General features: G+C 48.9%; 5 protein-coding genes across 5 annotated transcripts; 2 read left to right on the top strand and 3 right to left on the bottom strand.

Moving 5' to 3' along the window:
• Positions 1–365: 365 nt before the first annotated feature.
• Positions 366–2174, bottom strand: EI97DRAFT_1855 (uncharacterized protein). Its single transcript, XM_033793550.1, has 4 exons — positions 2130–2174; positions 1635–1915; positions 1283–1579; positions 366–1226 (listed from the first exon to the last, which is right to left on the bottom strand). The coding sequence occupies exons 2-4, from the start codon at positions 1799–1801 to the stop codon at positions 452–454; spliced, it is 1239 nt and encodes a 412-aa protein (XP_033658134.1). The 5' UTR covers positions 1802–1915; positions 2130–2174; the 3' UTR covers positions 366–451.
• A 2992-nt stretch (positions 2175–5166) lies between these two features.
• On the top strand, positions 5167–8469 carry EI97DRAFT_408673 (ARM repeat-containing protein). Its single transcript, XM_033796649.1, has 9 exons — positions 5167–5448; positions 5517–5654; positions 5704–5814; positions 5870–6016; positions 6069–6442; positions 6492–6786; positions 6834–7037; positions 7090–7262; positions 7315–8469. The coding sequence occupies exons 1-9, from the start codon at positions 5326–5328 to the stop codon at positions 8090–8092; spliced, it is 2343 nt and encodes a 780-aa protein (XP_033658133.1). The 5' UTR covers positions 5167–5325; the 3' UTR covers positions 8093–8469.
• Positions 8226–9135, bottom strand: EI97DRAFT_1671 (uncharacterized protein). The gene is made up of 4 exons (XM_033793397.1): positions 9084–9135; positions 8860–9011; positions 8556–8755; positions 8226–8493 (listed from the first exon to the last, which is right to left on the bottom strand). The coding sequence occupies exons 2-4, from the start codon at positions 8912–8914 to the stop codon at positions 8359–8361; spliced, it is 390 nt and encodes a 129-aa protein (XP_033658132.1). The 5' UTR covers positions 8915–9011; positions 9084–9135; the 3' UTR covers positions 8226–8358.
• On the top strand, positions 8896–10552 carry EI97DRAFT_428682 (DUF1977-domain-containing protein). Its single transcript, XM_033797271.1, has 3 exons — positions 8896–9558; positions 9655–9888; positions 9945–10552. The coding sequence occupies exons 1-3, from the start codon at positions 9285–9287 to the stop codon at positions 10505–10507; spliced, it is 1071 nt and encodes a 356-aa protein (XP_033658131.1). The 5' UTR covers positions 8896–9284; the 3' UTR covers positions 10508–10552.
• EI97DRAFT_428681 (diphosphomevalonate decarboxylase) lies at positions 10549–11908 on the bottom strand. Its single transcript, XM_033797270.1, has one exon. It carries the CDS (start codon positions 11835–11837, stop codon positions 10665–10667), a length of 1173 nt encoding a protein of 390 aa, XP_033658130.1. The 5' UTR covers positions 11838–11908; the 3' UTR covers positions 10549–10664.
• Between the last annotated feature and the right edge of the window lie 91 nt (positions 11909–11999).

The raw sequence follows: 11999 nt of genomic DNA, 5'->3' as shown, positions 1-11999 counted from the left end.
GGCTGTTGAAGCATCCTAAAGGACGATTTCCATGCTCATTCACTGCGGAGAGCCCTAGACACTGGAGACCATAACTGAGCGCGTGGCCATGCCATGCATAGGATGCCTCCAACCAACAAACTGGCTCCATTGAGCAAGTAGCATCGGTAGCATGTCCTCTTCCAAGTAAGTAGAAATCAGCAGTTTACCTTCGAGGGAGGACGAGTTGCGGGGACGCAAGTCCCATATAACATCCAACTCCATCTCGATCGGCCCTGTGTTCGCTGATTTGTGGACCATAACCGCCTGTCCTCAGAGCCTTCCAATCCTCACTTGCTTCTATTGACACCTTTATCTCTACATATTACTGGGATAGCCACGTCTCAAAGTGCCATTTACCACCTTCGGGTGCGTTCCGAACGTTTCCGAGAGCCGGAGCGCATGAATTGCGGACTATAACGGAGCGAGCAAATCATGAGTTGGGTCGACTTTGTATTTCCACCCTAGATGCAATCCACATCGATTGCTTCGAGTCCGCAACAGTGGGTTTCGGCGACCGTCGCAGCTTGCTCTGAACCGATAGTGTAGAACTCCCAGTCGGCGAGAGTACCGTTTTCCCAAATGTTGCTTTTCTGGACGGTCGGTTCCTAATCTCCATAATCTTCAGATCTTTTTCCTCTTGCGACATATTGTGGATTGATAGACCGGACAGGTCTGGAAAGGCAGCGTGAAATTCTGTCTCTAGCCGCATGTCTGCATCAACTGTTATCGTAGTTTGCCGCATAGGCTGAAATGGCATGAAGAGACCATCGTCTTCAACCCATAATTTTGATTCAGAGACGTATTCTGAATCTCTGAACTGAGATCGGTTGGTGCGTATTGCTGACTGGATATCCACTGGTTCTGAATCAAGGCCGTTTGTTACAGCTTGAACTCTACCATGGTTAGCAAGATTAGGCAAGGGCATATTCATTATTGATGACCGTCGCATTGCAGCCTTTTCCTCACTTGAAGTGACGCTGTCAAGCGATAGCTGACCCCTTTGCGTAGAAAAGATCGCTCCAGAAAGGACGTCCCGCGGTGCGTTTGCCACTGTCTGTTCGGCAGAGTGTCGCTCTTCGCCCACTTGCACGTCCCTTCCAGCTTCCTGAAGAGGGTTTTGTAATGCTAGATGAGGGTGATTCGCAGGGTGGGATGCGATGCTGGTTCGGTTCTTCGCAATGCATCGAAAACATCTCCACTGTGCGCTAGTTCATAATCAGTCGTTGGAATACGCCTTACTCGTGAGGTAAAATCAACCCACCAATCCTCATTCTCTTTCAGAGATGGCTTCCGGCATCGATCATGGAACCGGGTTTCGCACGAGGAGCATTTCACGAAAGGATCATATCTTGGGGCTGACGGCTGTCCACATTGATTGCACCTTTGTTTACCTGACCGACTAGCCGTACTAGCGGTAGACGGCCGTCGCGCTTCTTGACAGTTGCCAGTACCGATGCACGGTGATGACTCTCCGATTGAGTGACGGGAGGTTTCGCCTTGCCCAGACAGCCTTCTACTATTGTCAGCAGAATCGGTTGGTACCCGTAAGGTGGAGTTTCTGCTGTTCATTATTATTACGTCCTGTAAAACATCTAATCTGATGTCCGTGATACCTGAGAAGAGCCTGGGGACTCCCGCCGTTCAAGAACCCTTGCTCCGAGCCGGGCACGGCGAGCGATCGCTGGCGTTTCAGGGGCGGAGGCGAAATCTCGACCGAGAGGCCGCCTGTACGTTTACGCAGACCACGCAGTCCAGCGTCAACTAGACCTTGATGATCCATAACTTCTCGCAAGCGTGCCTTCGCAGTATAGACGGGAGATCAGCTGAGCTGATGTCAGTGGAGATACACATTCAGTGAATGCTCTCGGAGGAACTCTTCCACTCTTGTCGCTCGCTGCACCCTTATCAGCATATATTTCCGATAAAAGAAGTCAAGGGAACCGGAGTGGAAGCCATCATCAGATCTTTCCAGTTTTACCAACACTTCGCACTCTCTTTGAGGTTCCAGCAGAGCCTAACCATCGAAAAAGAGCATTCGCGATATGGGGTTCACATATTCTCATCTCGGAATATGAAAATATATGCATGTTCAGAGAGATGTGTCTCACCTGTAGTATACCGGGATATTCTAACGCTTCACAGCAGCGTGTCGAACAAGGACGAAGTAGATGTCGTTCTTGTCTTATTGCAATGGCACGCAAGAACCAGGGTTGAGACAGGGCGTGATCTGGGTGTAGGACATATGGATGATACTCGGGATGTGCGAGCTTTGGTGTCGGAGACGAGAGGGGAAGTGGAGCATGAAGCCCAACTTATGGGGGAGGCGCGTGTTCACGTGGAGGGATGGATTTGATTAATTGATGCCCAGGTAGAGTGCGCGATCGGCTAGCGAGACGCATCACGTAACGAGGCAGTGTAGGGGTAGTTTTCTACTAACAATTTACCTACCTACAACGCATAATATATATAAAGAAACCTAGTAGAATACATATTTTTAGGCCTATTTTTCTATCCTGTACATCTCTAGTATAAAAATGTAGTTTCTAAGGGTTATAACAGGGGCCTTTGTGCTACTACAAAACATAGAGTTTCTATCCTATCTAAATCTAGGGCAACTAGGCCGCGCACCCTAAAAATTAACCTAGAGAACCTATTAAAATAACTTATCTAGATAGCTAATAGCTCCTAGATCTCTAACAAATCTATTAGATGTTGCAACTTTAAGTTCTAGCATATATTCTCCCTCTAAATAAGCCTTAGCAGCAGCCCTCTAGTTATCTTCTGCTACCCTTTCTATCTACTCTTTCTCTAAATGCGCAATCTCCTTAGGCCTAAAGACTCTGCCCTTTAACTACAAGTAGTTCTTGCCCTTCTTCCTCTTCTCTATTATATTATACATCTTATATTTATCTACCCTAGAGTAGAAGCACCTCCTTTACTTCTAGTAAAGTCTATAGAACTCTATACCCCTATACAAGTTTGTTAATCTATAGCTTTACTAGGGTATTAAGAAGCCTATTAGTTTAAGAGGAGAGATAGTTATTTATCTTCTTATATAACTTGTTAGTATGCTGTTAAATCTTTAAGGTAAAAGGCTAGAAGGAATCTTTATAAAAGTTAGATATGTAGGGCAACATCCTCTCTGCGTACTCTGTCTTATAAGCTCTATTTAACCTAGCTCTTTTAGTTATAGATTCTTTCTATAGTTCCTAGAGGCGTAGTTTAGCTAGCTAAGCACTTAGTAGCTCTAAACTAGCAGCCCTCTAGGCACTAACTATATTGTTTATCTAAAATGCCTTTTTATATGCCTAGTAATAAAATGCTAGGAAAAGAGCTTTATTAACGCCTAATTTCCCTCTATAATATACAGCATTTTTGTCAGATTTGATGATATCTAAAGATGTCACAGTGACAGAAAGATTGAATAAGGATGGGTTAACTGATTGTATTCAGGTATGTGCTTATGTGGGTGAGGCTGGGGCCTAACACTGGTTTTGATATTCTTTCTCTGGGCACCAAGGCTGTGCAGGGCACTAGCCACTGCAGAATCACTAGCCACATATCCTCAGACAATACCGGTACAGACAGTTTCTCCTAGTTCTCCTCTCTAGTCCCAGATGGGATGTCCATAAACTGGCTTACCATCTGACACTATTGCTCCTAGTTGCCTAGGTAGGGTGAGCAGAGACTAACAGAATAGCACCTTTGTCTATACTGTCACTTGGCCTCTTCCTAGAAGCTGTGACTATAGCCCTTTCCCTAGAAAAGGTGGATGCCTTACTGAAAAAAGATCCAACTCTTTTCTAGTATAGAAAATCCAGAGAAAATTATATGATCTCATCCTTGTGGAGACAAGGGCAGCAGGATGTGATAAAAAATGTGATGGTGGCTGATTTCTTTTGTGATTTTTTGTTGAACTATTGTGGTTGTTTTTGTGGGTGGATGATCGGTGTTAGTCTGGTTTGGGTAGATGTGGCTGATGTCTATGGCTAGTGTGGTCAAGCCACAGGCTGCAGGTGTGGCTGGTGCGGCCTGCAGTGGCTGGAAGAGGCTGCTGAGGCTGCCAAGCCTTTGGGAAAACTCAGATGCCGGATCAGAGAGGCAGATTTCAGGTCTTTTTCAGTGAATAACTCTTGCTGTACAGCCTGCAGAAGGCTGCAAATTGAACTGTAGGTGCGTCTTATTGCAATAAAATAGTATTTCGAGTTTGGAGCCATAATTCTGAGCAGAAAATTTGGTCCAATGTTGGTATTTTTTTAATTTACAGATTCCTAGCTGCTAAATAAATATGCGCTAGTGCTCTTTATATAAGTTAACCCTTAGGATAATTACCTTAGCTAAATATGCTTGCCTAAGCAGCACCTTCTTTTTATTTATATTCTATTTATTTTTAATCTAAATCTTATACTTCTACTTAATAGTACACAGAAGATATATAAAATCCTAGAAAGTAGAGTTATTATAGTTATAGGCATGTATTTTATCTAGTATAGATATAAATATAGTATAGAGACTGCAATGCTATATAAATTTCTACACCTAACAAACTGCTAACTTTCTCTACGTTAATGCTTTAGCAAAGTTATAGATGTTGCAATATTATAGAGGGAAGCTCTAGCTTGTAGTAGATATAATATAGTTATATAAGGCCTCTTTTTGTTTATTTATAAGAGCTTGTTGCATAGTATGCGCTTGCTAGCACGTTAGCTAGCTAGCTGCCTAGTAGCAGACAGTTAACTGTGCAGTACCTAAAGCAGTTGCTGCAGCATGCAGGGAGGATGCAGAGCTATTTTTAAAAGAGTTTATAGCCTCCTATACAGCTTCTTCTCTAATAAAAAGAGGTAGCAGCTTAAGAAGGCTGCAGAAACTAGCAGGACTGCTAGGTATAGGTAATGCTATCGTATCTAAAAAGTAGCCTCTGTAACGCGTAAGGAACAACAGAACAACAATATATTTTCGCAAGCTAAAATTTAGAATTTATAGCGCGTACAGAGATTTATAAAAAGTAACTTCTAACAGTATAATTATTATATAGCGTAGATAAGTTATTATGCAGCAAATTGAGCTGAACCTGGGTGCTAATGTGCCTCGTTACGTGATGCGTCTCGCTAGCCGATCGCGCACTCTACCCCTCCACCTGTTGAACTAGCAGGGCCCGAGCTCCTCCCGCTCCACAAACCCCAAGTTGGCCTCATCATCCATCATTGAAACAGGGCTTGGCATCATACCAGAAGGAGTCGGCGCCGCGAATATTTGCCTTCACACATTTCTTCACTGCGCGCAAATATCGGTTCTCTAATACTCATGGACTTTTTGAAGTCAGCGGTGGCATCGGCCATTTCCAAGGGTCCCGCGTTTGGCTACAGCTTCGGAGATCGCGTCGATATTGACGATGCGCTTTGGACCCTACATAATGGCACAAAACGAGTAAAGGCTCCTTCCTTGGTTCTTTCTCTTCTCTACTCTGGCCCCTGTATCTGACTGACCTATGCTAGGAAGATGGTTCAAAATGCAGCATCTTTTCATTCGACGTAAATGCGAATAGATCTCGGTTGCCTCTCGCACGCAACGCTGTACGGAAATTGAGAACGCTGCGGCATCCAGGGGTGGTGAAAGTCCTCGATACGGTGGAGGTAGAAAAGATTATCGTGTCTTGCTAGGCTGTTAGCTGAGACGAAGCAGACCGACTCTTGGATCTACATTGCGACAGAGAGGCTAAGTCCGCTCAGCTGGCATGTAAAGCGGAAGAGTTTATCAGAAGAAACCATAAAATGGGGCCTCCATAATATTGCTGTAAGTCTCCGAGTTTGTGGACGGCATTAAGCACAAACTCATGGCATGCGAGCAGAAAACCTTGAAGTTCATTAATACCGATGCCGCGTCAATACACGGTTGTATTCGACCTTCCTCGATTTTCTTCAGCGAGAGTGGCGAGTGGAAGCTTGCCGGGTTCGAGGCTCTGAGCTCTATGAAAGATGAAGATGCTGTGCTCCCGGTAAGTAAGAAGGTGCTGTAATCTACATGGAGATCTACCAACAATTGCACAGGCATGTGGAAGCCTCATCCCGGATTCAGGACGGTACATGCCACCAGAGGTCGCGAAAAGTGGATGGGAAGTCATACGCCAGAACCCTACCCATGCCGTTGACTCATATAACCTGGGTACTCTTATATTTGAAGTTTTTAATGGCAGTTTTCACGGCAGTGATCAGCTCGGCCAAATGAAGAGTATACCTCCGAGCATGCATCAGTCTTACAAACGACTTCTGAATCCAAATCCTAAGGCACGCATGAGTGTCTCTCAGTTTCTTGACCAAGGCAAACGCATGGGAGGGTTTTTCCAGACACCGCTGATTCGGGTCACGGAAGACATCGAAAATCTAGGGCTAAAGGCTGATGCGGAAAGAGATGAGCTACTCGGGTGAGTTTCTACAACCTATTTGCCTCGACACCTGCTGACACTCTCATAGAAAGCTTGACGATGTTGCAGATGACTTTCCTGCTGAGTTCTTCAAGATGAAAGTCCTCCCAGAGCTACTGAAATCTGTAGAATTCGGTGGTGGCGGTGCTAAGGTGTTCAGCACAGTCATGAAAATTGGAGCCAACCTTTCCGATGAGGAATATGAAGCTCAGATCACGCCAGTGGTGGTACGACTGTTTGCCAACCCTGATCGCGCAATTCGTGTCTGTCTACTTGACAACCTCCCTTTGATGATTGATCATCTCCCGCAGAAGCTTGTAAACGACAAGATCTTTCCTCAGATGGTAAGTTGATCCCCACACGCTGCGATTCCATATACTGACAGCACCAGGTCACCGGCTTCACTGACGTCGCCCCTGTCGTCCGCGAACAGACCGTCAAGGCTGTACTCACCGTGGTACCGAAGCTTTCTGACCGAATAGTCAATGGCGAACTCCTGCGATACCTTGCCAAAACAGCGAACGACGAACAACCTGGAATACGTACCAACACAACTATCTGCTTGGGAAAAATAGCACGCAACCTTGGCGCCAATGTGAGTCTGTCCAACTCGCAAGTACAAGATCAGTCCTCTTATTGTCCTTCAGAATCGCGCAAAAGTCCTCTCGGCGGCATTTTCACGATCACTAAGAGATCCCTTCGTGCACGCACGAAATGCAGCACTCCTGGCACTTGCCGCCACGGCTGACCTTTATTCAGAGGACGACTGTGCAACCAAACTACTTCCCGTCATGTGTCCGGCACTAGTCGACAAGGAAAAGTAACATTCACTAGTCTTCAACCCTCCTGCAACTGCTAATATCATGTAATAGACTTGTTCGTGATCAAGCTCAGAAGACTCTGGACATCTATCTCGCCCGTATTCGCAAATACACACAATCTATGCCTGACACCGCCCTACCATCCCCTTCAATCACAGCAGAGACGGGCTCAGGTGCACCCCGAATGGGCACCCCAGCCCAGGAAAACTCCTGGGCCGGCTGGGCCATTTCGTCATTCACCAACAAGCTGAGCGCCGCAAGTGGAGATATACGTGCCAACGGTACCGCCACAACAGTTTCTCGCTCTTCCTCTGCCCCACTTAATTCGCCCTCTACCGTAACAGAAAACGCAAAACCCGCGGCCGTCACATTGCAGCCGAAACGGGGCATGGCACTCAACAAGTCTTCGCCCTTATCCCCCGACGTCGCCGCAGATTTTAACGATGTAGAAGATTTTAGTAATGACTGGAGCGGTTTCGGGGAGGAAGACTCTACCGCAACAAAAGACGAGGACCCTTGGGCTCCCGTTGCACCTACTGTGGCTAGTTCATCTACTACCGCGTTCGACGATAAGGGAGAGCCGGATTTCGCAGGCTGGTTGGCAGCACAGTCCTCATCGAAGAAGCCTCTGAAGAGCCCTCTGCCAAAGGGGCTCTCTAAGAGCACTGGAGCGACGAAGACCGCACGACCCAGTATAGCGGGGAGGTCAAATACAACCGGGACGACGGGGACAAGGAAAATTGGTGTGGCGCCGAAGAAGGTGGAAAAGGCGAAAGTTGAGGAGAAGCAGAATGAAGACGAGGAGGAAGGGTGGGCCGATGCATGGTAATTGCTTGTGGAATGAGGCTTGCGCTGTTATACCCCATTCTTATAGATAGAAGGGCCTGGCGATGTTCGTATGGCATATGATCGTTGTACAGCACTAGGCGTTGGAACCTGAAACTGGTAATAATACATGGACCAGACCGAAACCCTGATCCGCCTAGATCCCCCCCTTTGGGAATCGTTGGTCGTCAATTGTCAGTTTTCTGGAAGTTTAAGTGGCGGTCGAGGCTGAGAAAGAATGATGGTACACTTTTGTCCCGTCATGTTTGCTCATGCACTATTCTCGGACTCCTTTTCTGTCTTTCCAAGTACATACGCGAGACCACACCCAGCAACATTGACGGCGCAAAGACCCAACGATGCGCCGCGGACGACGCCCCGTACTGTGAGTTTGTTCTTCAGTTGCTGTAGAGACCCGTTAGGTCGGAAAGTAGAAAACATGGTGTCGAGAAACGGATCCTCCGTACCTGTTTCCTTCGCATAGCCAATAGCATGTACAATCCACTCCATGCGGCCGTGATACCAGCCGCATCAGTCTTGAACTGTGCTAAGTTGAGATAACTCGAGAATAACAAGACTGGAGGGAATATCATAGGGAGAGGCTGAAAGGGCCGGAAGTGCTGGGCAGTAATCAATGTCGCTAGCAGTGTTGGCGGAACCGGGTTTTCTGTACATAACAAAACTTATTGTTAGCATGTGTTGATTGATTCGAGCTGGGTGGATGAATGGAACGGCACGTGAGGACGGATCAATGAGAGAGACAACCCATACCGCCCCAGTTCCGCAGCGTCTGAAAAACGCCATCTTCGGACGGTTTCTCAGCCATAATGCGCGTTGGCTGATTTAGGACAACAATTTGTCCCAGATGACATTGAGTGGTGCAGGTATTATCATTCAGCAAGAGCCCATGGAGTAAATCTTTAGTAGGTCACGCCAAGCCTGTGCCAAACAGACACTCCTATGTTCGTGGCTTCAACACGAACTGACGACAACATACACAAACCGAAAAACATCACCATTGCGGTCCCTCATTTCGTGCCCGAATTCCTCTAATTCCGCACCCGGAATCCGTTCCTATTGCTGTCTTCTCCCCACCTTATTCAGGCCCGCGTGGCCCTCACACAGCCCGCCTCAAGCCTCACCACCTAGAGATCAACCCCCTCCCCTTCCGACACACCCGTCTCGCGCACCCCAGCATGTCTGCCAAAACCACAGGCGCGGAACCCAACGGCGAGGCCAGACACCGGCAACATCACGACGGCAGTTCTGGGCGAGCCTTCACCGTCGAGCAAAAAGCGGCTGTCATAAGGATCAAGCGCTGCTCACCGACGGCGTATTACGAGATCCTGGGGCTGGAAGAGGTGCGAAAGACGTGCACGGAGACCGATATCAAAAAGGCGTATCGGAAGTTAAGTCTGTTAACGCATCCGGATAAGAATGGTTATGAGGGTGCGGATGAGGCGTTTAAGCGTATGTTGTCGACGTTCCCTTGGCTGCTTTGACGGAGACAAGTCTCTGCTGCTATGTGTGAGGCTCCTGGAGAATCGAGTCTAACGTGAGTTTTAGTGGTTTCAAAAGCATTTCAAGTGTTGTCCGATCCGGATAGAAAGGCCAAATACGACCGGTTTGGCGGGGACCCTGATAGCAGATTCGGTGGAGGCGCATCGGCTGGCGCCTCGCCATTTAGCAATTTCGCAAGAGGAGGGGGCGCACAAAGGGCAGGACCAATGTTTGAGGAGGAGATATCAGCGGAGGACCTGTTCAAGCAGTTCTTTGGCGGCGGTATGGGTGGACCGTTCGGTATGTTTACTTACTCCTACCAGGCCCATTTCAATGACATGCTGACATCGGCACAGGTGGTGGCATCTTCGACACCGGCCCCGCTTTCGTTTTCAACATGGGCGGTGGCCCTGGCATCCGCATCCACCAATTCGGCGGTGGTCGCCCGCGAAGACGACCAGGAACCGCACAGCCTCCGGGGTCGGAAGAACAGCCCTCTTTCTTCTCAGCACTCTCATCTCTTCTACCGCTCCTCCTACTCTTCATCCTTCCACTCCTTTCGTCGTTATTCAGCGGATCCACATCCTCAACGCCATCCTTTATCTTCGACGGCCCCAAAGCACCCTACACGCAATCCAGGACATCGCATCCACTCAAAGTTCCCTACTATGTGAAACCGGTCGACGTGGAAGACTATGGCGCGAGAAACAGCAGAAAGTGGCAATCTCTGGACCAAGTCGCCGAGGGAAGATATATACAAATCGTGACGGCACAGTGTGAACGAGAGTACCAGGCCAAGCAAGCATTGATGCAAGAGGCGCAAGGGTGGTTCTCAACGGATATGGAAAAGATGCAGAAGGCGAGGACGATGGAGATGCCGAATTGTAAGAGAGCGAGGGAGCTGGGTATTAGGGTCTGAGTTGGATTGTGGCGAAAGAACCCGGGGGTTGGCGTTGCATAGGGTGTGTCAATGTCTATATATTATTCTTGTTCTTGGCTAAGGGGCTACTTTTTCAGGAGCACGCTAGTTGGATACCACAGTTCTTCCTTTTACATCACAAGAGACGCTTGCTTGCTCAGATCAAATGCTGGTCCGTCTTGATGGGTCCCTCTCCCACTCCCGTGAGGATGACCCTGCTTACACCCTCCTTCAGCAACTCCAATGCCACGCCCGCTTCTTCCCTGATGTGCTCCAACCCTTCCGCATCCCTCTGCACCCTCTCGCCTCTCTCACCCTGCCATCCATCCTTCTCCCCCAACACCGCCTTGAACAAACCGGCAACCTCCTTCTCCCTCTCCTCAAGATAATAAACGACAGCATTCGGCCCCGCGTCAAACGTATAGGCCGCCACAATCCTGCCCGCCTTCTTATTAATCGCTTCCACCACCTTGATAGCCGCCCTGCTCACATCATTGAGGTAGAAGATGGGCGGGTACGTGTCCAAGCACGTAGCATGGAAGGAATTGCTATCCATCATGGTCAACTTGCCAAAGGCTTCGAAATCCCGGTTCTCAATCGCCGAGATCATCTCCTTCATTCTCCTGGGCACAGTCTCGTTTGCACGGGCGGGGAATAAAGAGGAGGTTGCTACCGTGGTTTGCATACCCGTGGTACTCGAGACGCCCTTTTTCGCGGCAGACACTACAAGAATGAGAGCGCGCATTTGTGGCCAGTGCGAGGCGGGCGCGACCTGGAAGGCGACGCTGTCGGAGCCATCGGCTGCAGAACCTTGTTCCCAGCCTACGTATCCTCCGAATAGGGAGCGGCAGGCTGAACCGGAGCCCTGGCGCGCGATACGCGACAGATCTGTCGGCGAGGAGGGCAATTCGTAGAGATTCGCAATTGCGCGGACGAGAGCGGCGAAGCCTGCCGCCGACGACGCCAGACCAGCTGCAGTGGGAAAGTTATTCTCACTGACAATCTTAAGCGGGAGGCTCGACAGCTTGGGGAGCTCCGGGTTCGCATCTTCGAGCTGCTTCCTCAGGGCGCGGAGTTCGCGGAAGCACGCCTGGGTGCGGGGGCCGGAGACATCTTGCTCGGAGCCGTTGAGGAGGAGGGAGTCCTGAGGTGGGTAGGAAGGGCTGCAGGAGGCGGTGGTGTGGGTGCGCAGGTCGGATTGAGCGAGGGTGACGCTGAGGGACGAGTTGGTGGGGAGGTTGAGTTTTGGGTCGCGCTTGCCCCAGTACTTGATTACGGCGATGTTGACGGGGGCGGTGGTGCTGGCTGTGTATACCTCCGAGGAAGACATTTTGAATATAGCTTCCTCTGTCCGAGGTTTGAGAGGGAGGGAGGAACGGACGGGGAGAGAGGAGCGGTATTGTTGTTGCGGGGAGGTCAAATCGACGGGCGTTGTTTTAGTCCAGGGTCCAGTGGTTTGGCTTCAAACAGCCAATCAAACGAAAGGCAAGGG

This window comes from Westerdykella ornata (genome assembly GCF_010094085.1).
Source record: "Westerdykella ornata strain CBS 379.55 unplaced genomic scaffold EI97scaffold_1, whole genome shotgun sequence".
Classification (NCBI taxonomy): domain Eukaryota; kingdom Fungi; phylum Ascomycota; class Dothideomycetes; order Pleosporales; family Sporormiaceae; genus Westerdykella; species Westerdykella ornata.
Note: the sequence above shows the minus strand (reverse complement) of the source record. Positions and strands in the feature narration are given on the sequence as shown.